Below are 27,465 nucleotides of genomic sequence, written 5' to 3' on the forward strand. Positions count from 1 at the left end.
TTAATCCCACCGGCCGCTGATTTCTTACCGGCAGCCGCTGCCGGGAACGCCCGCCCCGTCCCAGCCCTGCGGGCTGCGGGCGGGGCGCGGATGCCGAGGCGCCGGTACCGGCGCAGCCCTGCCCGCCCCGGGCCTGCCGCCGGCAGCGACTTCAGCCAAACCCGTGAAATATTCTCGGTGCAAGAACGGAAAACGCCTCCTTGGGAAGCTCCGGAGCCGGCTGCGGGGCAGAGGCGGTGCCGAGGGTGCCCTGCGGCCCCGGGGATGCTGCGGGGCGGAGGGGCCGGCGGTGCCCGGGACGCGCCGCCTCCGCGGGGGGCCGGGCTGGGCCGGGGCGGAGCGGAGCCGCCGCGCAGGGCGTCCGCGGTGCGCGCAGAGCCGCGGAAGAAGCGCGCGGCGCCATGCGCGACTACGAGGAGGTGACCGCCTTCCTGGGCGAGTGGGGCCGCTTCCAGCGGCTCGTCTTCTTCCTCCTCAGCGCCAGCATCGTCCCCAACGGCTTCAACGGGATGTCGGCCGTCTTCCTGGCCGGCACCCCGGAGCACCGGTGCGCCGTGCCCCGCGGGGCCAACCTGAGCGGCGAGTGGCGGAACGCCAGCATCCCGCTGGAGCTGCGGGGCGGGCGGGAGGAGCCGAGCCGCTGCCGCCGCTACCGCCTGGCCGCGCTCGCCAACTTCTCGGCGCTGGGGCTGCGGCCCGGCTCCGACGTGGAGCTGGGGTCGCTGGAGCAGGAGCCGTGCCTGGACGGCTGGGAGTACAGCCGCGATGTCTACCGCTCCACCATCGTCACCGAGGTGCGCGGCCGCGGAGCCCCCCCTCCCCGTACCGGTGCCCCTGGGGAGAGGCTGTGCCCGGCCGGGCGGTGGCAGGGCTTTGGCGGGGGTCGTTCTGCCTTCGGGGGGGTGAACAGGGAGCAGCATCCAGCGGGCCAAGTGCCTGGCGGAATGGGTGCGGGGGGACGCGATGCTGCGGGGAGAGGGAGGGATACGTGGGATGAACGGCCTCGGGAGGGGCCACCCGTCCTTATGATCTGGGCTCTGTTTTCCACTGAAACTTCAGCTTGTTTTGTTTGGAGAGGGTTTTTCTGTGGACGGGGAGGCAAAGGCTGAAAATAGAAGCCCAATAGTTTCCTTCTGCCGGCACGCTGACCGTCCCGGTAAACTTGCCATCTGATGGAATCACTTGTTCCCAGTCTTGCTGTGGATGGGGACATGGACATTTTCTGGTAAACGCACGAACAGCCTGGCTGGGTCCAGGGCAGCGGCGGGCCCTTGCTGGCCCCGGCACCCCATGCCAGTGCTGCCAGCCACACCGATGTCTTTGGTGGCCATTGGCGCTGGGTTAGGTGAGTCGGTGCGAGGCAGGTGCCGTGGGAGCTGCTGCGGTCTGTGGCACGCCGGCTTGCTGCAGCAGGCTCCTGCACAAGCCTGGACCCCAGGCTGCAGCCAAGCTGTGGCTCGGTTTTTAAGACTGTACAATAGCATCATTTGTGCAGGGTGTCTTGTGGGAACGTCGACGGTGATGGGTCATGTAAGCACTTGTTTGGGTTTTCCGGCTGTGCTGCGGTGCCACGGCAGGGACACACAGTCTTTCTGTCTGCCTGCACTGGCAGGGAGCACAGAGCTCTGGTAGAGAAGGAAAACATGATTCCCCTAAAGCTGCAGGGTTGCTGCTGCTCTTTTGTGTTGTGTTAGCAGGGTAAAGGAATAACGGGCTCATCCTCATCCCATGAGCCAGTGTCTGGGTTTGGCAGCTGGCGGGCACCGCAGTCATTTGGCCAAGCAGCGTGCCCCAGGTAGCCGAGGGACGCCCCGCTCATGCACCGATGGCTCATGCTCGGGCTGCGTGGCGCAGCAGGGAGCAGGCATCTGGCCCTCGTCTCGAGTCCCCATGACTCAGCAGCAATATCTGCCACCAAAGAATGTTGCACGCGGGCACAGCCAGGAAAGGTCCTGACCAAGAGATGCGTGGCTGCGGGTTTGTGGCCCGGGGACGTGGGGGCACAGTCAGGGTCTGTGCCCCAGGGACGCAGGGGCAGGGTCTCTGCCAGGGATGTGCGGCCATGGGCTCAGCCGCACTGAAGCATGTGGGGAGGGAGGCGAGCAGGGAATGGCTCTGGGCTAGGGGAGGGCAGGACGCGGGCAGGGGACGCCAGCCACCTCTTGTGTGCCAGAAGTGAAGCCATTGGCACATGTGGCGCCCGTGTGTGCATGTCTCTTGCCATTTGTGCTGGCAGTCATGTTCAGTCGCCGGGGATCCCTCACAACACCAAATCAAGGCAGGGGATGCTGGGGAAACTCGTCCTGCTCCTGGCCATGGGCGAGCTGTAGCGGCAGCCCGGCTGCAGGCCATGTGCTGCATGCAGCCGTGCCCGGCTGTAACCTGTGGGCTGGCACAGCCGCGTGGCTGATGCCTGGTAGCCGCTGCCAGCACCGCCGCCAGCACGGGCAGTGCCGCGGCGCTCACTGCCAGGAGGAGGACGGATTATCCCGGGGCGGCCACGAACTCATAATCTGTGGTTTGGAGTTAGCAGTTGCTCTGAGGGAGACAGTAAATGAAGCAAAAGGAGGAGAAATGCTATTCCTTCTTAATGAGCAGCAAACAACTTTTGTTGGCAGATGCCAAACAGGAGCCTTTGGTGCCAGATTTGGATGGGACGCAGCCATGGCGTTTGCCACGGGGCCTGGGGCATGCCAGAGAGGCAACAGCACGTTCAGAGATGGAAACCAAGGGCCAGGTTCCCATCTGTAAGCCAGATGGAAGAGAAGGATACTTGTTTTGTTTTAAAATTGTCATGGACATTTGGAAAAAATAGAGAATTTGGTTTTAAAACAAGGAAAACAGGCGCTGATGAAACCCTGAAAAGAAGCAGCTCAGTTAAACTTGAGATGATTATTTTTGTACCCAATGTTTTTCTCTGTAGTAGGAAAGACAAGCCAGGACATGCCATCAGGAAAGCTCCCTCATAAAACCTCTTCAGTTCAATAACTTAATTGAGGAGCAAAACTTGATGGTACAGGATTAAGCACTGGAGATTTTATTTGATTTGTGCAGTTGCATCAAGTCCTGTTGTTATTGTTGCTTTGAAAGGAAGAGGCCGGGAGATGCCAGCTCAGCACCAGTGTTACTTGGTCTGCGGCGACACGATAAACCCTGGGAACAGAGCATCCCAAACTCAGGCATCTGCTTGGTCTTAAAATGGAGATGATGGCGGAAAGGTGAATGTGTCCGCAGCACAGGTGAAAAAGGCAATCATCAGGCCAGGGTGATAAGAACGAGTCTGGAAGTGTAACGACGAGCAAGGGGAAGTGTGGGGTTAGGTGTGATCCTGCGGCCGAGACGAGGAGGCTGCAGGGTTTCCTTTTGCTTCGCGGGCCTCAGTTGGGCGCCTTGGCAGGCACCCGGGCTGCAGGAGCTCCTTGGCCCTGCTGCCTCCAGAGCAGCTCCCTGTCTGCTGCAGCTCCTCAAGTTGTCCCAACGTAAAAATCCCTGTTTTCCACCTAACCAGGTGGTGCTGCCCTGGGTCAGTGCCACCCGCGCTTGCACAAGAGGGCTTGAGCCGATCTAGCAGGTCCTGCCCCAAAGCAGGGCTGCTTTTCTCTTGCCACCCCGTCCTGCTTTCTACCATCTGTGCTTTGAAATTAATTTAAACATTAACATATGTATTTTTGTTACATTGGGTTTTTTTTTTGTCTGGAACTTAACCTACTTCTGCTTTAATTCCATATAACGGTGCTGAGATCTGACCATAATTAGAGGTTCAAGCAGAAGCACCAGTTTTGCTCTCCAAAGCGAGGCGTTAGCATCCAGTTAATTCCCTTGGGCCAGGTTGTCTTCCAGCACCGCTCCCCGGGCACACACTCGCTGGGCTGCTCGCCGCTACCAGGGCACGGCACGTACGCCAGGCACCATCGCGGGACCACTGCGAAGGGCAGAGCGAGGGCCGAAGGCTTTGCTGGGGCTGCTCGCCTCTCGCCTGTGTTACCCTGTTCAGCTCCCCGGTCCCAGCCCTGCCACTGACTTCTCAGTGAAGGCAGAAACCAGCAGCTTTTGGGACTGGCAGAGGTGAGAAGCTGGATATGAAGTGGTGTGGTTTGAAGGCATCTGAAGGATTTTTCTGTTCCCTCATGGCTTTTCGCAGCAGCGGTGAGCAGCCCTGCCCAACCCTGGTAGCGCGCCCTGTGCTTGGGCATGGAGGTGTCTGTGCTCATCACTTGTGCGCTGAGCGGAGCCGGTCTCATTGCTGGACGTGGTGCCCGGGGTGCAGCACGGAGGGGGCAGCTCACCCTGCTGCTGCAGTCAGGGCAACTGGTGAAGATTTTTTGATGTCTCTTGAGCTGTTTGTCTTCAGATTTGCTTTTAGAAACAAGGTCAGATTTTCCCTGGTTTACAGCCTCGGCCATTTACACAAGGCTCTGCTAGTGTTTTCTTCTCTGATGTGAATGGGCTGATACTCGGGATGGTTAATTAGCCATTTCGGATTGAGAACTCGGGCGGTAGGGTCACTTTGGGCAGCCAGGGCACCTTCTCCAGCAGTTTGTTCTTCAGAAAGCTTCTCCATCCATAGTGTTCCCACTGGCGGTGCCTGGCAGAATTGACTCTTCCAGGAGCTGTGAGCTTGTGGGAAAGGGTTGGAGAGATTTGATGGTAATAAAGTGATTTAACAGTGTTCTTGAGCAGCTCTTATTCCTAGCATTCAAAGCACTTGCTTGGAAGCTTATGTGAACTTTGCTCTCCAGTATGCTTAGCCAGGGACATTACAGAATTACTTATTTTCTGGTTAATGAATAATTATTCCAGTACAGACAGTTTGGAAGTTGTAGCTGTAGGTAGTTTAGCTGTGGCTGGGCTGTAGCTCCTGTGCCCATGGTGTGTGTGGCACTGGCTGTGATGGATGCAGCCTCTGAGGAAGAGGTCAAATAAGTTAAATTTCATTTTTTTCCCCAAGGGAAAAATGTGAGGAGTCAGCGTGCAATGAATACCTTAAAGCTCTATACATTGAAGCACAAATGAAATCTTACTGCGTCGACGCATGCTTCATTGCTGTGCAGCACCAGGGCTTGAGCCTTCATCAGAGCGAGTGCCTTCGGGGAGGGGAGGCGAGGCTGGCGTTTTGGGAGAAGACGAGGTGTACCTATAGAGCAGGGCTGTATAGATCATCACCCAGGTCCCGTGTGCTGTGGGTGGTATTGGCTCTAAAATAGGCGGCGTGCTTTTTTCACTCAGCAGTTTCAGGTATCCTTGGAGTCAGATGGATTTGATGTGTTTGTGCGTTTTCTGGTCAAATACAGCGAGTTCCTGTAGACAGCCACCCCTCTCCAGCCAGCCGGCTGCTGCCTGCTGTTTACCACATCCTGCAAATCTTAAAGACTCGACCCCGTATAGTCAATTTTTGCTGTCTGTGCAGTGTGTCATGTGAAAAGGTAGAGTGAACAGCTGGGTAGGAGGCATTTGGCACCAAGGAAACACAGGAAGCAATTCAGTTTCATGGGCAAGTTATTATTTAGCTGGGTTTATTTTGCAGCCAAAGTGCCTTTGGCATGGTGGAGGCGTTTTAAAAATGCTGACCCTTAACCTTGAGCGACTGAAGTCTAAAGGTCTGGGAGCAGGTGCTGCGCTGGTGGCCCCAAGGCGGGGTGCTCAGCGCCCAGGTAATTCATAATAGTCTGAATTGGCTGCAAATTCTGCCACCTCGTTAGACACCGGCTTTCCCGGAGTGGGGAAAGGGGGGACTGCAGGAGGACATGGTAAAATGTCTCTGTTGTGTGGGGTGAGCCTGGCCAGCGTGGAGCTGCCACAGCTCCCGCAGCCTGCAGAAGCAGCCCCTCTGCCGCCGTTCCTTCTTCCCTGCTTGTGCTTTGTAAAGAAACTCTTGCTTTTAATGCATGTTTCCTGATGCTGAGTTTTGCTTCGTTTTAAATATGGACCTTGGTTTCCACCAGGTTTCTTTACAGAAATCTGTTTTCTTTGACATGTGAAACAGATCCCTGCATATATTTTTCACGACTAGCATCCCTGAACGTATTGGAGCCCTACTGACCCGCACGCTCCCATCCACCGTATCAAACACAGCGAAGATAAACGCAGGTGCATGGCCAGACAGGCCCACACCTCACCACCTCTCCTGTCCCAGCAGGGACAAGAAAATATTTTCCAGAAATGGCTGCTGTAGGTTTCTTTTAGTTATTAATCAGATTTAAGTATCGGAGGGACGTTTCAGTCTGCAAATCTCCATGTTCCCGTGTTAAAGACTCTGTGTATTTCTCGGAAAGAGGCATGGGCTGCATTTTGAAGCTCAGTTCATCTCTTTTTGTCACGTAGCTGGTGTTACTTCGCAAGCTGGCTGGAGGGGCAGAGGTATTGGCTCCCCACCGCTGGCAGTGTACCTTCATTCTGCCTGAAAATAGGCATTGATTGACTCTGTTTCCTGAATTATAGTCCAGAGCAAACTGCATCGAACCACACCACATCCCTCCTTGCTCTGGGGTTTACTTCTTGTTCTTCTGCAGCAGCAGCAGCAGAAGTGAAGCCCAGCTGCCGACCCATCGGCTGTTTGGTTTGGTTTTGGCAGGACTTGCAGTGCTGTCCGATGGCATCTGGGTCTCTCTGTAATGCAAAAGTTGCTCCTTTTTGTTGCCTGCAGCTGAGCTGAGGAGCCTGAGCAGCCCAGAGAGGAGGTTTCTGCTCCACCACCCCTGCCTTTGCCTTGGCTCGGCCACCGCTTTCCAAGATGGCTCAGCCCATCCGTTCCCTGGGCACAGGGTGAGCACTGGTGCCAATGATGTCCCCGCTCTCTGACAGCATGGCTAATTATTAAAATTATGCTATACTTTGATCTGTGATCTAAATAGCTTTGTGGTAGAATTATCTAATCTGTGACTGACATGTTTGAAGTCTATCCATAAGCACCCCTGGCAAGCATCCATGAACTGGGAGATTAGTCACTGGGACGGGAGCAGGCTGTGGCAGAAACATGCTTGGCTGTAACTTTGGTGGACGGAGACTCATGATGCTGTTTATATTTTTTTAAACCTTGTCTGGGGTTATGAGCGGCTTTAGGTGGAAGTTTCCACGCTGGCTCCTGTCCTAAGCCTCCAGCCCCAGGCGGGTCCGGTCGCGAGGCTGAGTGATGGGCAGTGAGTCAGCCCTGCAGGTTGTGAGGATGGAAAGGAATTTGGAGACGCATCAGTGTGGGAAAAGAGATTTTATTCTGTGCGTCTTCTTGCATATGTCTTGTTGAACCCAGAAATTAGAGAAATGCAGCAGTTTTTGTGCTGGCGGAGGTCAGGTAAACTGGAAACCATCCCTAGCCAGGGATGGGGCAGTCTCCCACCCATCTCCATTGCTCTGCTTTTCTGGTGGGGAGCATCTCGGGCCATGGGGAGCCAGGTGCTGGGTGTCGGGGGGCCTGGCGGGCGCCTGGGGGGGAGATTGCGCAGGAAATGGGGCCAGGGCAGCCCCCGGGCTGCACGCACCGACTGCCCATCGGGTTTGGCAGTGCTGGCTGCTCACCCACTTCAGAGGTGGTGGGGTCCCATCAGACGGCTGCCAGTGTTTCAGCCTGATGGGGCTTGCCTGGGGAGGCAACCGCTTTCCCTTTTTTGTGCTTTAAGCAGGGCGTTCCAGCAGCAACCTTCGCTGTTAAAACAGTGCCAGCGATGGGTGGAAATGCAGGTGTGGGGAAACTAGATTAAATTACATGGAAACGTGTGTGTCTCCAGCCAATAACCCCTCTGCCTGGATGAGGCTCGACGCAGCGTTGCGGCTGCGTCTGAGCGCGGGCCCTTCTCTTGCAGTGGAATCTGGTGTGCGAGGATGACTGGAAAGCCCCGCTGACCACCTCCCTCTTCTTCGTGGGGGTCCTCATCGGCTCCTTCATCTCAGGACAGCTCTCAGACAGGTAACGCCACTGCTCCCGCTCCGCTCGTGCACAGAGCAGGGCAGACCTGGTGCCACGGCTGCTGCGTGTATTCTTAAGAGGTGTAAGGGAGTTAAAGGTACAGTTCTCTGAGTTTTGATCAAAATGAGGTAACTGGCCTGGCTTTTTCAAGAATCCCAACCTTGATCTACCCCAGGCATAGGATTACTGCCTCTTGGGTGCTTTAGGAGACCAAGAGCTGATCTCTGCAAGGAGCCCACGTGGCTGCTTTGCAGATTGATGTGGTGGTTTTCACTTTACAACCACATTTGTTTCTTTATCCAGCCTTTGTAGTTGTTTAAAAGGTGGTGTTCTTTGTCACACATTAACTGACAGTCCATTCTTAGAGCTGCAGGATAGAAACTTCTCCTTTGAGTGGAAGCTCTGCATAGAAGAGATGGTTTGCTGGAAATAAAGTATGCATATCCAAGAGGAAGAAAAAAAGATAACCTGTAAATGGATAGCAATCATGTCATACCATCGAAGTAGATGCAAAACATCAAGAAAACATTACAGACACTTGACAATTATCTCAGCAGTATTGAAGTTCTGGCCTTACTAGTGTCAAATGCAGAATATATGTTCCTTCTGTGAATCTCTGCTTCCCTCTTTATACATCCCTTAGCAGTTTTTTTCCATATCATCATGGCAGGGTCTCAAATACTGCTTTGATGACTGCCTCTTAGTGAGGAGTTCGTAAGAGTTTCGGTGCTCTTCTGGGTGTTTAGCAGAGGGGTTTCAAAACTCAATGGGAGTCTTAATCCTAAAGCCTCCAGCACTAAAGTCCACGTGATCTGAATTTAATCTCCTGGCTCCTGCCCCTGGTGCAGAAGTCAGTCAGTGTTATTGTTTGAAAGGGAGACGAGATAATCGCTAAATCCCACTGGTGCCATGTGCCCACTGGGAGCATCTGAGAAAGCACGCGTGGCTCGGCGGCAGCGCGGCTGGTCAGCTGCCCGATAGCCCGGTCACCTTCTAGCATGAGCTATTCGCTGAATTTTTTTTTTAATGGTTTGTCAGTAAAGGGGTATGCTCTGAGCCTGTACCTGAGCCATCTCCCCTGTGCTGCTGCAGAAACCTTTCCTAAGTCAAGGGCTGCTGCAGGCAGCCAGCGATGCGGCCCGTGCAGCATCCGTACGGAGGGCAGCGTTCCCTGGGCAGCACGCGGGCGTGCAAACCCGTATGTAAGCTTGCTCTTACCTTTCCATAAGAAGATGCTACGTACTTCTAATGCAGACAAGTGGGTGAGAGAAAGGGTGCGATATGTATGGCAACTCAGAGAGACCGAAACCAGCTGATAAAGCTATTGAAGAGATTCAAAGTGTAATGGTGTTGCAACGTATAGATGCCAGTAGCCTAAATGCCATCATTTCCTAACTTTTGGCCACGTGCCTTGCAATCTTCAGGTGGCTCTCACTTATGTACTGTTGTCTAGTCTCTTTGGTCCCTGTCTAGTGGCTCCCAGAAGTTTCTGCTCTTAATTTTTCTTCTTGGTTTATTTCCTGGGTGTTGGAAATTTTACTTGTTTCTTTTTAGTGCTTATGAAAATGATAAATAAAATTCTTTAAAATGAATGAAACTTCAGGTTGTTCTAAGCTGCATCTCTTGAGGTTGGATATTTGTGCTCCCTCATGCTCTCTTGTATAAATGCTGTTTCAATAATGCTCTCCTTTATCTTTTGCAAAAGGTTTGGCAGGAAGAACATCCTTTTTTCGACGATGGCCGTGCAGACTGGCTTCAGCTTCCTGCAGATCTTCTCTACCAGCTGGGAGATGTTCACAGTGCTCTTTCTCATAGTGGGGATGGGACAGATCTCTAACTACGTGGTGGCCTTCATACTGGGTATGAATATGTCTGCATTAGATTAAATGCTTGCTTAATGTACTGTTACTTTTTTCCTCTGAACAATTCCTAATTTAGGCCAATATGATTTCTTTGCTCTTGGGTACTTCAGGCCTACACTTTCTACAGGTTTAGAGAAAAAGATGAGAGCAGGAAATCTCTAAATAAAGATCCATTGCCCTCCTCTTTGGAGAAGACGTTGCAGGGTTTGTTATCAGAAGCAGCAGGTCTGAGATAGAGAAGGCATTCAGGTTCCTCCCTGCCCCTCCACCCCTTTGCAGAGGGGTTCATGCATACCTGGGTGCAAAGCCTTGGAGCAAACCAGCGTTTCCAGGCACAGCAAACATGGGGGGACCAGAGCGGAGGAGCTGGGCGGGTGTCAGAGCCCCGTTAGCCATAAAGTCACCGGTCTTGGTGCCGAGGTTAGTGATAAAGTCCCTAATTTTAGAGGCCAAGGTTTGTTTTGTTTTCTATGGGCAGTGTAGGAAGAAAGAGCCAGCGGCTGCAGGGAGGCTGCACAGCTGCAGTCGCTGCCTGGGGACCCCGTGGGAAAGGGGGGACCCCGTGGGAAAGGGGACCCTGCAGAATCTCTTGCTAGTCACGGGGTTTTCAGGAAAGGGAACTGCACAAGTGAATTACTGGGATGACTGATGCAGGCCTTGGGGAGGAGCTGGGATTTGCAAGAGCTGTCTTTAAAATACGCATGTATACATTTATGTCAGCTTTTAAACCAATAGTGTCAAAATTACAATTTGTAGATCGTAACGTGAGCTAGTCTAAATTAAAACCGTATACTAATAGTTAATGCTGCTCTTTCCTACCTCATGAGGCTTTAACAGGGTAAAAATAGAGCAGAAGAGCACGATATGAAATCAGTGCTATGGAGGGGATACAGCTTCGCGTCCCCAGGCAGCTGTGAGTCACCGCGAGTGGCAAGTGGCGGAGGGAGGATTAAGTAGGTCAGGCTGTCAGCGGGGAGATCCCTTGCCATTGCCATCGCCACTGCTCCCTCCGTCCTGGTAGTTAACTCTTGTGTGGAGCTGATGGAGCCGGAGCGAACACCCGCTGTGGGAATGCTGGGAGGTATGGCACTGGGTCAGGAGTGCTGGCATCTGAAGCACATGGGATTTGTGTAGCACGAGCCCCTCTAATGGGGTACGGGATCTGATCAGACAGGAATTTAGCTCTGCAGCTGCCCCAGGAATGTGCGGCGGTGCTGGATGCAGATCAGGACGCTGCCTCAGCACTCAGCAGAGGCAAAGCTGCGGGGGGGTCCAGAGCACCCCACTGGCCAAATGTCCCCACTACTGAGAGAGAGGACTGGGTCTCCCAAAGCAATGTTAGGTTTGTTTAATTGCACAGCTGCAATTTGATGGTACTTTACCCCTTGTGTTGTCTCTTCTGCCATCCTGTTTTCTGTGGAGTTGTTGCAGCAGTGCTGACTCCCTGGGAGCGGAGAGGCAGGTGCCTCGGGCACTCGCCGTGCTGCTGGCCATTCCCCCGGCAGCCTTGACGCTGTTACTAAGGGCAGGATTAATCTAAATTAACTTAGACACTAGCTTCCTAATTTAAGTGAGTCGTCAGCCACCTGCCATCGGTGAGGAGGGAGGCACTGATGGAGGATGGTCCTTCCCACCCTACACTGTGTAGCTGCGTGGTCGGCGTGCCCCGATGAGTGCCCCAGCCTCTGCCCGTGGCAAGGCAAACCCAGGAGCTTCCAGGAAGCCGCACATGACAGAGGTGCTGGATAGGAGAATATACCTACGAAAAGAAAAGTAACTCCTTAAGAAAGCCCATCCTGATTATGGGATGCGCTGGAGATGCTTCCCTTGTTTCATCCGACAGCGGTCAGGGCTGTGACCTGCACTCAGGAGGGGAGCAGTGACACCGGCACGTATAAAGTCCCCGTTGATGCTGGCTGTGCTGCAGCCCTGGCACCCTCCATCCCCAAGTGGGGTGGTTTTCTTTTTTCAAGTGGCCACCTCAGCACAGGTTTCTCCTGTCATTCCAGCTTTCAACATCCAAACCTGTGTTACCTCCCCATGCGTAGCTCAGACCCTGTTCCAGCATCCTCAGCCACCCAGGCTCTTCCTGCCCATTGCACTATTGCTGCCCACCTTCATGAGAATAGTTTCCCCCCTACGCTGTTGGTGAAATTCTGTAGAGATTTTTTTTTTTTCAACCATGTCCTGTGAAATTTCTCTCTGCAGCATTTTTCCTTAGCTTTAGGCCTCAGTTGTTTTCAGTATTCAAAACTGTTGTGTTCAAGTTCTGGAACTGTAAAACACTATGTAGGTTTGTGAAGGCGTGTTGGTTGGGTCCCAGAACTGTTATTTCCTGGCCAGCAGGAGGGAGGAGAGTCAGGAGAGAAGATAATTGTAGTTGAAAGATGTCATCTCTATTGGCTTTGGATTGCCACAAATTATAACGTAACATTTAACAGGTATGAACCAATGTTTCAAGTATCAGACCTCTCCAAGAGAGCCCCTATAAACAAGAGCAATCAGTAGTGAAAGATGGTATAATTTATCCCCACACACCATTTCAGTCCCTAGGAGTTCTTATTTTCAGCTTTCTCATTGTGACTTTATTCAGTTACTACAAGTTTCTAAAATGAAAATTCAGGTAGCTATCAAATAGGATATTTTTTTTTTGTCTTGGGTATTTTTTCCATTTTCTCTGCAATATTAAATGTTGGAGTTCTTACCATGCTACATAACCAAAATATACTCTCCAGGCTTTCTGAGACCCTGCTGTTTGCTCAGTGTCATTTGCTTTTTAATTGAGTTGGTATCAAACTGTGGGAGTTATGGCCCTTGCGGGGCTCCTGATGGAGAGGAGAGCTCTGTAGACCCAGGGCTCAGAGCTCAATGAGAATTGAGGTGGACCTGAGGTGATCCATGGATTTTGATAAGCAGTGGCTAGGGATTTCATTGGAAACGAAATGAGGTGCTCTTGAAGGCTTACAACAGTCTCAATTTTTATTACTAGATATTAGGTTGCCACTAGGCTGCACATGACGCAGTGGTTGTAGGATGCTTCCATTGACTGCTGCCTGGCTTACTGGATCAGTAGCGTTATTAGAAGATGGCATCTTCCCTCGTTGTGTCCTACGGCCCATGATGTGCCGGTCCGACATTCCAGCCTTCTGTTCCAAAAAGTAAATGTGACATTTGTTCCCACCTCACTGTAAATTCACGTCTTTCCATCCTGTGTCAGTCCACAGACCTGCTCTCCTCCAGAAGTGCTCAGCAATGAACTGCACCTTAAAGCCCAAATGGGTTTAGTGGGGAAGCAGGCTATGTCCTAGCCGAGCATGCTGGGAAGGCTCCTGAAAGTCTGCTGGCCATTCCCCAGGCCTGCCCTTATCTGTCTCAGACAATGCATTAACCAAAGCAAGCAGAAATTGCTCCTTTATCTGAAGGTCCCCGATAATTCCAGCAGCTTTTCTGTACTGGGTGGGTCCCTGCTGTGCTGCAGGTGACCTCTGCTATCGCTGGTGCCGGCACTGCGGAGCAGCCCAGGTCTTCTCTGCCCTCCCACAAACTGCTGGGTAGGACAGAAGCAGATTTGCCAGGCAGGGAAAAGGACCAGGGAGGAGTGAAGGTCCTTCAGGTCCTCACAACTCTTTCAGTTCACCCAATAGTTTGGCTGGGGTTAGTGTACAGTCGTGGAACTCAGTATTTTGGAAATGAGGCTAATGGAGATAACTGAAATCCTCTCTGCTCAGTCTTTCCCATGAGGAGAGGACATTAGGAGCTGTTTAATGCAGCTGGAATGTATGGGACTTGCTGCCACGGGGAAGTACTGCAGTGCCAAGCAACATTTGGGCTTTAAACATACATTCAAGTTACTGCCCATCAGCTGAGCTGCTTTAACTGCCCGGGTGCACGTTCTTAGGCTGACACAGAGGACAAAACACGTAACGTAAAATCTTTCGCTCCAAGCTCAGCCTGTTTGCAAGTACACACTAGCTGACCGCCAGCCTTGGTCCCGTCCCCGCAGTACTGCCGGTACCGCAGTGGCTTCATGCCTTTACGCTCGCATCTGCCTCTGACTGTGGATGGGAGCTGGACTGGGTGCTCCGTCATCCAGTACTGGGATTCCTTCATCTCTGTGTCCTTGGGGCAAACCACAGAGGGTTCATGTTTCACCGTGTGTTTCCACATGGTAGCCTTCATTTTCTGCTCCCCACTCATGTAAACTCCTGGCAGATGTGAACAAGAAGACTTTGTTAAAAGGACACTGTCAGCGGTTTCTCTTTTAATTTGCCAGCCTTTGCAGTAGAGAACTTGCTGAACCGCGGGTCTCTGAATCCTCTGCTAGATCTGTGAGCAAATACTGATGGTAATAACACAGACACTGCATAGAAGTTGCCATTACAACTATGTTTAGCATTGAAAACGCTTTTGTATCAGACTCTGCCAGACTGCTGGGGCACTGGAAGAGCCCAAAAGGTGCTGGTCCCATGGGTGCTTCAATGGCAGCTCCAAAGGAAGAAAAATCTGGAGGAACCTCCCCCCAGATTAATAGCACCGTGGTGATGATCATCTCTTGGACCATTACTCCTTGACAATGTCCCTTTAAGTATTATAAGAGAAACCACTCTTTTCTAAGATTGTTTAGCTTATTTTTTGTAAATGCAGTAAAGTATTTAGTCATGATTGAAAAGAAAGAGTTAAAATGCTAATCCAACCTCCCTTGTTTTAAACAGGAACAGAAATTCTTGGCAAATCAGTTCGTATTGTATTCTCTACGTTAGGAGTTTGCATATTTTTTGCAATTGGCTACATGTTGCTGCCACTGTTTGCTTACTTCATCAGAGACTGGCGGATGCTGCTGCTGGCGCTCACTGTCCCGGGGCTGTTCTGCATCCCGCTCTGGTGGTGAGTGCCCCCGCGCCGCGAGGCCACGCTTCCCACCCCCCCTCCCCGCTTGATGCTCTCCCGCACCGGGTGCTGGGTAACGGCAGGGTGTTGGGGGGTCCTGTTTCTCCTCTTTGGTTTTTTTTTTTTCTATTTGCCATGTGAGAAGGCTTTGCCTTGAGGCAGGAGTTGGGGGGATTTTTTGTTTGGGGTATTTTTGCCAGCTTTAAGTCAAGTTAACTACCTGCAGAGCCTCGCTGGTGCTGGCCGTGTGCTTGAAGGCACTTTTTCACCAGGTTTCCAGAGCAGCTTGGGAATTCTATATTTGACTCCTAACTCTGGACACTGTTAACCACTTCTAGGTTTACCCCCATATTACCACTGGGTGATTCATTCTAACTTTTCTTCCTTGCTTTTTTCTTTAAGCCATTTGTAAATGCAGATTCACCTGCTGATTGGTACTAAAATCTCAGGGAAAGGCTGAGCCCCTTCACTTGGCACGCAGCAGCTGGGAGTTTATTGCACGTAGTGCCATTAAGCAGTTCATTGCACTAGATGCCATTAAGCAGAGGCGTTTGCCGGCAGAGCTCGCGGGGCCAGCCCTCTCCCACGGGCTCTGCGTGCCTGGAGCTGTGTGTCCTCCCAGACTTTGCTTTGGCTGCTGGAGCAGAACTTTGATTTGTGAGCTCCTTCAGCCCATAGTAACTCTGTCTGGCAAAGCCAAAGGTTGGCTCTTCCTTACCCTGCTCCTCCGAGCCATCCCACACTGTCTTCTTGGTGGCTGAGTCCATGTTTTCTTTCATCTTTCCATTGCACTCGCCCACTCCTGCTCTAATGCACTGGTGGACGTGTAGGTGCACCCGCACTTGCCCATGGATGCTCTGCCCTGGGGGACTGAAAAAACAGTTTTGGAAAACTCCCTGCTCTTCCCAGCTGGACAGAAGCATTGAAGAAGGGCAGATATCCTTGTTTCATTGCTGCCTGGGTCATCTGTTGTTTTCTGAAGAGATAGGTGTTTAGAAAATAGGAAGGGAAAGGCAAGATATCATACACACTCTTAAAATAAGGATAATTTACAACAAAAAGAGTTCCTTCCTTTCATATTAGTCTTATGTGGGGAACTCCATTCTTCCTATTATCTTGAAACAGTTATACCTGAGATTAATGTCTTTATCACAATTAAGTGATTTAGACCCACTCTTCTATAGTCTAAAAAACCTCCTGCAGATCTCAGTCTTGTCAGAAGTCTCTGCTGATGGTTTTGGTTTGGGTTGTTTTTTTTGTTTTGTTTTAGTCTTCAAACCAAACCAAACCTTTAAAATGGTTTTCAGCTCCGCTTCTGCTGTCATCTGACTTTGAAGATAGTCTGATTCTATTTAAAGGTTGATTTGCTTATTTAACTTGAAATGTTTCAAACTCCTTCAACATGGTGGCATTTCCCTCTGCACCAAGCAGCTGCTCTTTAGGGAGGTTGGTTTTGGGTGGAAGCCTCTCACATGTCTGCTATAGAACAGGCACTATGAGGCACATGAAATTTGTCCCCAAGGCATGGCTTCAGAGTCCTGCTTTGAAATGTATTTGGTGGGAACTTCCATGCTTTTCAAGAGCATAGATCGTAAAGCATGCCAAAAATTTCCACGGATGGCGCTTCCAGTCTGGGGCTAATGTGGTGGTAGATGGGGATCAAGGTGCACTGGCGAAGCTGTGCCAAGGCAGATTGGTATTAGCTGGCATTTGGGCATCTGGACCCACTGCTTCCACGGGCAATGTGACTTGCACATCCCACTGCTCTGTGCCATAGTTGCTCTTTTATTCATTCCTCTTCCAAATTCTCCACAAGGTTCCCAGCATCGTCTCTGCAGTCTTGTGTTCCTCAGCTTGCCCACAAAGAAGAGCAGTGGAGACAGCTCACCTCATGGGAAGTCACATTAGTGGTTGAACAATCTGACATAAATCATCTGACGCCGAAACTGTTGACATGGCTTTGGGTCAGTCCTTTAGGGAGTTCATCAGAAAAGGAGTGTCTGACCTGCTTTTTTTCCAAGGAGAGGAAAAAGTGCTGCTGGCTGAAGGGAGGAAGGTAGCATCTGTTAAGACCAAAGGATTTAGTTAAGGAAAGGTGAGATTTTCTGTCCTGTGTTTGGTGTTAATTCACTCAACACGTGCCTGGAATTGATTAGAAAATGTCATCAACTCTGCAAGGGGACACTGCCATTGTCCTCTGCCTGGGACAGCCTGCCTCAGAGTTGTGGTAAAATTGTGAGGTTTGTATACAAGATTCCTGTGACACAGAGCCTTTAAATATAACCGGTGCATATTTAAAGCATTTACACATTGTGTGCAGTTTCCTAAGAGTATTTTGCTCAGCACTGGTTAAGCTACTGCCATCTTTGCTGTCTATCTGGTGACATCTGTTTTTTTCTGGTGCACATCAATTATTCCTTAAAAAACAACCACCCAGGACAAGGGCCCAACTGTGCATCTACTTCAGCATGAGAATAAACACGTCGCATATATTTGAATTCTCCCACTGATCCCAGTGGGATAAATGCATGAATTACATTGCCTACATGCCTCTCTGCTGACTGTCTTCTACTGCAAGTAATCTGTGAGATGAGAGCGTAACTCATAAAAACGATACATGTGTTTTTAATAACGTTTTACTTTTGTGAAAATGTTGAGTCATTTATTCTGAAACTTATTGCAGGATCATTCCTGAATCCCCTCGGTGGCTGATCTCCCAAGGAAGATATAAGGAGGCAGAAGTTATTATCCAAAAGGCCGCAAAAATAAATGGCGTTCCAGCCCCAGCCGTGCTTTTCGACACTGCAGAGGTATGTTTCATACGTCCTGGTACTTTACCTCGATGGCAGTTTCCCCCTTTGGCCAGTTGACTTGTTGGGAAATGCCAGCAGAGAAATGGTTTGCACCAGCAGCTCTTAGAGGCTGGCAGTGATGGCTGGCATGAGGTAAGTGCTGGGTTAGCGAGTTCAAAATGAGAAGCCAGAGGGAGGGTTTTATTTGTTTGCTTTTTACAGTAAAATTCTCTTCCTCAGCAGTGGTTGGTTGTGGTTTTCAGAGCAAGGGTGACCCAGATTGCTTCATCCTTTGGGCACTGAGAAGACCCGAGGAAGGCGTGTTTGTCCCCATTTCAGCTTGGTGCAGTATTAGCGATTTGCAGTTTAACAGCATCCCTTCGCAGGGGGGGGCTGTGCAGGGGACCCTAAATCGGCACCCACGTGTGCCAGGGCTGCGTGGAGCCCCGAGGGACTCCTCAGGTTGCACAAACCAGCCAAAGCACCCGAGTGCTACAAGGGCACTTGAAAACCATGACGGTAGCAAAGGCGGTGAAGAACATTAAGCTCTTCTTCAGGCCTGTTTTTTTCTTGTGTTTCATATTTATTGGTTAAAAGGAGAAAGCCTAGCACAAGCCTAGCCCCACAGCAAGCCAGGGAGCAGCGCGGCCACAGCGGGACGGCCGGTTCTTGTGCTCATCTCCCCCTCTAGTGGCTCTTCCCTCGCCGGAGGCTCCTGCTGAAGAACCACAGACATTTTTCTTGTGCCAAGAAACCAGCAACACTTCCAGCCTTGCATCAGCAATGACCGCGTGTCTGTGTGCCAGATCTTACTTTCCTGCATTATACTAGCACCTGCGTTTGATGTCTCCTGATGTCTCCTGATAGAGCAGAAAGCAAAGCGCTGCGTGCTCCTTTGCGGGATCTGCAGGAGAGAGCTGCTGCGTGCTGCACCTCCTGTGGGCAGGATCCATCTGTTGAATGTCATGCTTACGTTTTGGCTGAGCTGCTGAAGATCTCTTTTCCAAGTGTATGTTCTAATGTAAATTGAAGTGCATGCTCCAGCTATGGAAAGCTCATCCTACAGAAACCATGGAAAAGCACTTTCCTTACTTCACAGCCAGAGTTCAGACGTCTTTCATACTGGACATGACTTTTTCAGGCTCCAGCACGTGACTTTGCTTTTCATCACTTGTGTATTTTTGAGACCAAGCAGTAGCTCAGCTGTCCTTTACTTCGTGGGAATCTTGTGTGCCAAAGCGTCCGTCCACAAAAGCCTGAGGATGACATTTGCACGTTAAGCCCTCTGTTGGAAGTATTTTTCAAACGGTGCTAGAAAGACATTCCTCGGAAACCATCCTCTCTTCCTAGGAAAGGAAAACTTCTGGGTAGCCCCATAGGGAGGGCCAGGGTGGTTCGCTCTTTGGGCTTGGGGGGAAGCCTGGCCACGAGGGCTGGCTTTGCCCCGGCGAGGGCTCTCCGTGCAGGCAGAAGAGCACCCTCACGCCATCCAAAAAATTCCTGCTTCAGGCCTCAGACTGGACCCTCTGTCTCTGATCCGGGGTGGTGGATGCTCCTGTGATGCGCCCTGGACACCTCGCTGAGCTCTGGGTGCCGGCAGGCAGGCAGCAAAACTGGGTGATTTGCTGCATTTATTTCACAACGCTTGTGGAGGTTGAACAGAAGAGAGTTGAGTGGACAGCGCACAGAAAAATGCCTTTGGTAATGAGGTTACTCCTGGAAGTACTGTGTGAGATCCTTAAGGAAATGTTAATGAATCTTTCTTGTCAGCTGATACTCCTTTTTAATTAGTCAGCACCGTGCAGTCATCTCAGTGCTACTTTTTTTTTAACAAAAAAATGGAAACTACCATGAGTACAGCTGGGTGCAGAGACAAGCTCAACCTAAGGACTGCCCTCCCTGGTGCAGAAGTGGCCCTTGGGCTGGCTAGTTATCCCCTGATACAGTCGTAACTTCATAACTGCCCAAACGTGTGGGTATGCAGAGGTTGTTTTGCTCTTAGGAGTGTGGGAATTTTTTTGGTTTTGTTTTCCTTTTTCCTTCAGATGCAGGATTCGAAGCCTCAGCAGCAGCAGAAGGCTATCCTTCTGGACCTATTTCGAACCCGAAACATTGCAACTATTACTATTATGTCATTACTTTTGTGGTAAGGAAATGTGTATTCCTAAAGTACCCAGGCAATAGAACAATTTCTGATTTGAGGGCACATGCCACAGGTTTAGATGATAAGTCTCAGCCTCAAAGCCCATCTACACACGGTCCTTGGCCTGTACATGGCCCTCAATGTCCTTGCACCCGCACTGCATTAATACACAAGAGTACGGAGACAGTAGCCTCGACTCAGATGTAAAATAGTTAGGAAACTATATGTAACAACTTGTGTATTTTAAATTCTGTTGCTTTTTGGTTGTTTTTTTTTTTTTAAGAAGCTCCCATCTCTGTTTGAAGAGAAATGTCCTTCTTGAAGCAGAGGCAGCAACTCAGTAACATAACAAGAACCAGACCCATGGCCAGCGTTTTTGTTCTGTGTCTGTGCAGTGCCCATCTCAGTGAGATCCTGGTCCCTGCCTGGGCAGCCACGAGGAATGAGGACCCAATAATACCATATAGACAAACCGGGAGCCTTTTCTGTACTTATTTCCCCCGGCAGAAAGGAACTGGCCAGCACACTTGGCATGCCATAGTAAGGCACTCTTGAGATTTGAAACCCGAACATCCAGCTCTCTCGTGAAGATTAAATAAGATGTAACGGAACTGCTGAGGGTGGGAGATCCTGTCACTGGAGTTGGCTACAAGTAGGAACGTAGTTGGCATGGGAAGCTTTCAAGAGTTATTTCATTGTGCTGTTAATGAGTCCGTTGCAGTGAAAAGCCTTTGTGAACGACTTCCACAAAGCCTTTTACTTGGTATAGTGTATGCAGGAAGGACAGAGAAATCAGAGGTCTCTTCAAGCCGCTGTGGATATGATCACTGGAAGGGATGACAGAATTAGAAAGATGGGGTTGCCACTGAGAGTTTTTTTAAGCCACGATGCCTGTAGCGATGCGTTGCGACATCCTATTTTTGTAACAACATCTGAGGCAACACAGGAGTCGTTCAGACACCGCCTGGAATCATTTGGTGTTGTTGCTTTTCTCAGGTTTTTCACGTCAGTTGGTTACTTTGGCCTGTCTCTCAGCACTCCAAACTGGCATGGAAGTGCCTACATCAACTGTTTCCTCTCGGCTGTTATTGAAGTTCCAGCTTACGTGATTGCCTGGCTTCTCCTCCGCTCCTTCCCTCGGCGCTACTCCTTATCTGGCACCTTGTTTTTAGGGGGAGGTGTTGTCCTCTTCATTCAGCTGGTTCCTGCAGGTAAAAGAATCAATACATGACTTGAGGATATAAAATGTTAGCAATATTTTATGGTACTGTCTAATAGTTCTGTAAAATTCCTGGAAACCACCATCAAATTTAGAATTTGAGGTCAAGTTTATGCTGACCACCTCCAACCATGGTGAGTTTTTTTATATGCATATGTGCATGCTGAGTCATGCATGGCGCTCATTTATTGTGTCAAATTACTGAGCTTTTTATAGTCCAGGGGAACCAGCTTGTAAAATGAGAGCCGAGAGTGTACTGTGATTTATCTGGTTGTGCATAGAGGCTAAAAAAACCTGCAAGTCTTCCAGATTTCACTGTGTGTAAACCTCCACAGGTTTTTGTGAAAAAGGGGTGGATTTAAGCTTGTGCTTTGTTGTTGTATAATCCAGAATTTTGTTCCATTTCAAGAATGCTGTTTTACTGGGAGAGGACCAAAATCTGAGAAGTACAAAATAACCTGAGCATCTACATTATGCTCAGTGGGAAGTCTGGAGCCAAGTCATCTAGGAATGGGGCTAATACATTGTATAATTAAAAAAAAAAACCCCAAACTTAAAACTGCTAGGAAAAAAACAGTGATACGACCTTTGGGATGTGGAAGAAATACAAGAAATAAGCACAAGGTCTTGGTTATTCACCTTGATTTTATTTTTTCCCCTCCAGATCTTAATGTCCTGTCTGTTGGCCTGGTGATGCTTGGAAAATTTGGCATCACAGCTGCATTTTCAATGCTTTACGTCTACGATGTGGAGCTATATCCAACACTAGTGCGAAACATGGCAGTCGGAGCTACTTCCACAGCTTCCAGGCTGGGCAGCATCATTGCTCCTTACTTTGTTTACCTGGGTGAGACATTTTGCGTTTCTTGCCTTGTGCTACACAACTGCTCAGAAAAGTTTTCAGAGCTTCTGCAGTGCAGGCTCAGCTTTAAGTCCCTCCATTTGTTGTCTTTCAAGTCCCTTCTCTCATCTTGGGTCTGAGTTCGCTGTCGAACACCGTAGCAATAGAAGTGGAGCTCCTTGGGTTTCACAAAAGAATCAGGCACTTTTTTCCTTTATTGAGGCTAGGGCCTGTTCGTACAGCACCAGAGTGGGTCCGAGCTGGTCCAAGACAATGGCGGTGTTTATAAACCGTGCAAGCGGAGTGGTTGGGATGATAATTGGTCACATCTTGCCAATGGGCATTACCCCTGGGACACCAGTTAGCTTCCCAGGGGAGTGTGACAAGAAGCAATCTAGCAAGTAAGTGCCAGTAGGAAGTTCATTGCATTGTACTCTTCCTGCGCATCCCAAGATGGGTACGTCAGGAGCAGATGAACCAGGCAGGAATCCAAACATTCCCTGAATCTGTGCTGTCTAAAGCAATACATGGAAAACATGCAGATTAAGCAGCACAAGAGTGTGTTTAATTGTGACCTTCATGATTTTTTTTTGAGTTACTAAGCGAGGTACCTCGGCACTCATTTTGCTTTTTCTTATTGGTCATGGCTTGGTCTGTAAGCAGAATTACTGGTTTCCTCATAGGCTCTTTTTTTGACACTTATTACCATCACATTCTGAGTGCTGCAAAAATATTAATTGATGATTTTTTTTTTTAAGTACACGGAAGTGATCCTCATGTTGCAGACAGGAAGGGGTGACAGAGATTAGGGGATTTAAGGGTGGAAGTATCTGTGAATACTGGCTGCTCAGTCCAGCGCTCAATCTCCCGTTTCTTTCACTCGCACATGATTTATTTCCTTCTGCCATCACTGGACCCACTGCAGCTCTCCCCTGCAGCTAACGAGTTTTGTTTTCTGCTGAGACCTTTGATACAAAATGAGCGTGGTGCTGACTCTGGCGGAGCGTTGCTGGTGTATTGCTAAGGGGTTAATGCTGCTTCACCATGCCAGGAAAGGGGAGAGGAGACTACTGTCGGTAGCTTACCTGTGTTGTCTCACCTCTACATTCCAGTGTGACTGTGACACACTGTACCAAAAATGATGAAAACAATAGTCTTTATTTCATACTCGTACAGTGCAAATGTAAAGTAAAAGGGACAGCATGACTGTGATGCTCCTTAGGGTCTTCAGTCTCCGTTGCAGCACAGGTAACAGTAATAGAGAGATGTAGACAGGATAAAGGGACAAAGTTTTTACTGTTTGTTTGTTTTTTTTTTTTTCTCCCAGGTTTCCATAGGCTCAGCCTTTAAAAAATCTTGTTCCAGTCATCGGAATAGTTTCCTAAATTTTAGGAGGTTTTTAGGAGAAACTCATCAGCTGCTTCTATTTGCTACAGCTAAATTAGGACCTTGCAGTTCATCCAGCTCATGAACACAGGAGAGATCGAATCACAACTTTGGCTCTATGTGAAATACCCAGGGGTCTTCACTTTAATCCTGGTTTATTCCATACATTATAAAGCATACTGCTCTATCCCAACTAAAAAATAAAGCTGTCAAGTCCAGTTTAGTACTTTCTCTACCTTAAATACTTTAATTCCCAGCTAATCCCTTTACTGAAAGACCTTTTCATTGCTGTGCTATTGTGACTTGAAGATCTTGCACCCTGCCCAGACACGTGTGCACTAGCTTCAGGCTGCTGGCAGGGGCCGCTGCCTTCTAGTCCAAAATAATATTCTGAGTAGACCAAAGTTAGAGCCTCCTGTCTGTCACAGAGGCCTGATGCTTTCTCCCCTTGTAATAAGGAAGGTATTTAAGGATTCCACCTGTTAATGGTCCATTAGTCTGAAATTGGCCTGTTCAGCTGCCATCAGTCCCTTCCCTTCTTTTGCACAAGATCAGCAGGATGCACAATCCCAGGCAGCAGATGAGTGCTTCGTTGCTTATGAGCATTTTTATTCCCTCACATCAAATTATTTAACTGAGGATTTGGTTCCAGATGACGGTGTAGTACTGAAAACTCCAGCAGTGATCCCAGCAGAGCTATTACCTTGCAGAGATGTTGGCTATCCCAGTTGAAAATGTACAAAAAAACCTATTAGCCGCTACACAAACATGGGGGATGGCATGAAACTGATGGTAGGTGGTGACCATCTTAGGGCGCACGTTGTAGTTTTAAAATTGAAAAATCCTTGTTTGCTAGCAGATACCAGATGTAGCTCAGTTTTGGAGTCACCTTTGGTATTTATGAAGATTTCAGCTAATTATTGCAAAGTAATTCTGCGTTACAGTGATGTCTGGAATATAAATTTTACATGAGTTCATTGATTGTGGACCTATAAGCATTGGTGTTGTGTTCTGTCAGGTGCCTATGACAGATTCCTACCATATATCCTGATGGGAAGCCTGACTGTGCTGATCGGGATCCTTACCCTGTTTCTCCCAGAGAGCTACGGCAATCCCCTGCCTGAGACCTTTGAGCAGATGCTGAAGGTGAAATGGTAAGGCAGCTGTCATTCATCCCATGCTTCATAAGAATTCAGGACCTCTTTCTACATAGTCCCTTTTCACAATCAGTAAACATGTTTCATCAGATCCACTGCAAAACATCAAAGCTCTCAATGTGCCCTTTAGATTTTTTTGGGGGGTTGTTAATTTGACAGACATTGACATTATGCAGTTTCTCCAGAATCTCTGAACCTGAGAGCTGATGTGCTTGAAAGTGGGCACTTGCAAATCAAGGCTGACCTTCACATCACCTTGAGACTGTTCCTTCATATCTCCCAACACCTTCCATCCTTTGACATCATTCACTCTCCTTAACTCTTCATTCAAACTATTCAGTTAGTAGGATGATTTATATTACAAAACACTTTACTCTTCCGGTGTAAGTTCATTAGGTATTACTCCAGATTAAACACAGGATTTCAATATTCTAGCCTCTAATTATTCTAGCCTCTGGAGACATGCCAGGACAGCTTTTCTCCTGGTTTATTTTGTTTAGCTATAAGCAGTGACAGTTCTCTTGCCCCACCACCATTGCTATTTAGGGTACCCTGAGAAAACATCTCCACTGAAATCCGTGCACGTACATTATAGTGCTGGGGCAGTGGAGATGGCCAGTGTTTGTGAGTTACTGTCTTGGGAGCAGCAGGGGGAAACTGAATTAGCCAAAGTGCAGCTGCATAGCTACCATCCAGCTTAGTGAGAATTTGTACTGGAACAGAATTTGCCCTTATAAGCAGTAATCGCTTGAAAAAGATGGAATTGCCTGTATCTAATTCCTGGTTGGTATAAGGAGCTGTCATTATGCTTCCAGAATAAGAAGAATTCTTGGGACAGGTTCCTTGAGAAGGGCATGCTCCTGTTTATCACAGTTAGGGACTTCTTGTATGTCTGACCTACGGTTTTCGGCTTTGCAGTTGACGAACTGTAGCTAGAAATCCTAGAGTCAAACCAGATTCCCTTCGCCAGCTTCTTGCATAGACTGAAGGAACTGAATTACGTTCAAGTTCCAAGTGGTGTTTGCTGCCCTGCTTCTGCCATCCGGAAGGGCATCTTTTACAGAGCACTTGGTTTTTTCCTAATGTTTATATTAGTAGTGTAACATGGTTGTTTTAGCGGTGCTAATTAGGAGGGTGTCTGATGACACCCTGTAAAATGTTCTCTAGCTTCTCAGTCTTTTACTTGCTTTCAGTTTCAGAAATGGGCAACAAACCACTGGCATTAGGAATTCAAAGGAGAGTCCTAAAATGCTGGTAACACCCTTGTGAAGAAGGACGCACACTCTCAGAGGGGCTGAAAGAAGATCTTCTCAAAATGCATTTTCTGCCAGAGGAAAACAAACAAAACCCAACAGTCAGTGCTGCTGCACCATAGTTATTATCCCCTGTGCTACTGTACCCAAAAACATAGTTTACTGAACAGATGCCGTCTACTCCCATAGGACTCTCAGTCTGTAATTCAGTGTCCTGATACCTGGGGTTTATCAGCAGATACAGTCCCTGTTGAGAAGTGGGGGCCTGCCTGTGCTAATAAACACGATTTGAGGAGTGAGCTGGAAATGAGCCTTAGGAATAATAACAGCGATGACTCCAGTCAGTCAGGTACTCAATGAAAGCTGCTTAAAGGTAAAAAAAGACAGCAAACATAATGCTGGTGTTTTTTCTCACTGTGCGTATTGACTGGATGAAGGGGACGTGGGTGTCTGTCTTTGAAAATCTCAGCACACGCCCCTAAAGGAAAGATCCCAGCCTCCTTTGAAATCTGTGACCAAAGCCCGATAGACTAAGCGGGATCAGAATTTAGTTGTAGCAAAGCAGATATAGACTTCGCTGTAAGGACATGGTTTTTAAACAAGACATCGGAGTATCTTTTGATGTCGCTTGCTTTTCCCAGGACCTGGGATCTACTCCTGATCCACTTGTCCCTGTAAAAGCTGATGTTTTTTCATAACGCCTCAGCCTGCTGAAATCCTTGGGCTTCATGAATGTTCAGTGTCTTTGGGGATGGGGGCAAGCCTTTAACACCGAGTAAGGACTACAGCTTGCTGACCTTCTGATGGGCCGTGCCCACTTTCAAAAGAAAGACGGGCTTTAGCAAGTCAATGATCCTATCCAAACATGCCATGCAGTTTTAGCTTTCAGTTTTTTCATGGTATATTGGCATAAGCATTTTTTTTTAGATCTTTGGATTTTTTCCCAAAGCATTTAATTTCTCCTTTGAATATATACCACATTGTTCTGTACCTCCAGAGAAAGCTCATTGCAGTGTCAAAAGCCTCCACAAAACCTTTGTACCATTTACAAATTTAAAGGGATTTGATGCTCACAAAAAGCTGATGTTCTGTACTGGAGATGTTCACCTGCAACTGTTAAAAATGCAAAAGGACTAATTTGGGACCACAGTTTTTTCAAAACAAACAAACAAAAAAAATCCAACAAAGCCAGTGTTTTGTTTTTCAAATCCTACAGGTTATGTATGCATTTTTTAAAAGTTCAGCAAAGACAGATTGGATAAAAACTCAAACGTAGAGCTTAGAGTTGTGCTACTACTGTTTTATGAACACTACATAGTTTGAAAAAAACTATAATACCTTTTATTTTTCTATTTATTGGCTGTGCATGCACTTCTTGGCCACATAAAATCTATCAGACCTGGTAGGCTGATTTTTATCCTCTATAAATAACCATTAGCCAGGATTCACCTTCTGTAAGGGCCAACAAAAGCACACTGTCTCCTCTCTAATGTGAAGTTCATGGCAAGGTGTCTTGTGCTAGCACTTGGCACAGGAATGAGGGTCTCCCTGTAAGTTCAAGCACAAGTATAAAGCTCTATAACATTTAAATGCAAGGAACTTGTGCAATTATTTCAAGCTGCTCTTTGGGATGCGGAAATACTATTTACTTTCGTATTAATTTTCTGCAGTTATCCTTTTGCCATAAATGTAATGTGGCATGAGGCAACCATTATCCTGTGACCCCTGATGTTCTCATCCCTTCTCAAGCTGGAATTTCTCTAACAGCAGCAGTATTTAATCTTGTTTTTACTTATTACAAAGTTAATCTATAGAATAGCTCTTAAGACATAAGTAAATTTCTCAACAAAGCCTTTAAATCAGCGTAGGACAGGTTTGAGGACTTGGTTAAATATAGGTGGCCATATTTTTATGAAGATTTTTATATTAAGTTGATACTTATTTTATATGATCGTAGGCTTGGGTATTTCTAAAAGGTACATATTTTTGTACTCTTGAACTTTGTAGTATCTTAAAGCCTAGCTT

General features: G+C 48.6%; 1 protein-coding gene across 2 annotated transcripts; it reads left to right on the forward strand.

Annotated features, from left to right (window-relative positions):
• Positions 1-401: 401 nt before the first annotated feature.
• On the forward strand, positions 402-26,136 carry SLC22A4 (solute carrier family 22 member 4; the record flags this gene model as incomplete). Of its 2 annotated transcripts, none has more annotated exons than XM_082324214.1 (10): positions 402-794; positions 7,797-7,900; positions 9,606-9,760; positions 14,475-14,646; positions 17,333-17,459; positions 19,487-19,587; positions 20,581-20,795; positions 21,468-21,650; positions 24,049-24,184; positions 25,381-26,136. In XM_082324214.1, 10 exons carry the CDS (start codon positions 402-404, stop codon positions 25,454-25,456), a joined length of 1,662 nt encoding a protein of 553 aa, XP_082180340.1. In that variant the 3' UTR covers positions 25,457-26,136. The 2 variants fall into 2 exon arrangements, with proteins under 2 accessions (XP_082180340.1, XP_082180341.1); XM_082324215.1 differs by having other exon boundaries at positions 19,493-19,587.
• Between the last annotated feature and the right edge of the window lie 1,329 nt (positions 26,137-27,465).

The sequence above is a fragment of the Platalea leucorodia genome (assembly GCF_965183815.1).
Source record: "Platalea leucorodia genome assembly, chromosome: 11".
Lineage (NCBI taxonomy): Eukaryota > Metazoa > Chordata > Aves > Pelecaniformes > Threskiornithidae > Platalea > Platalea leucorodia.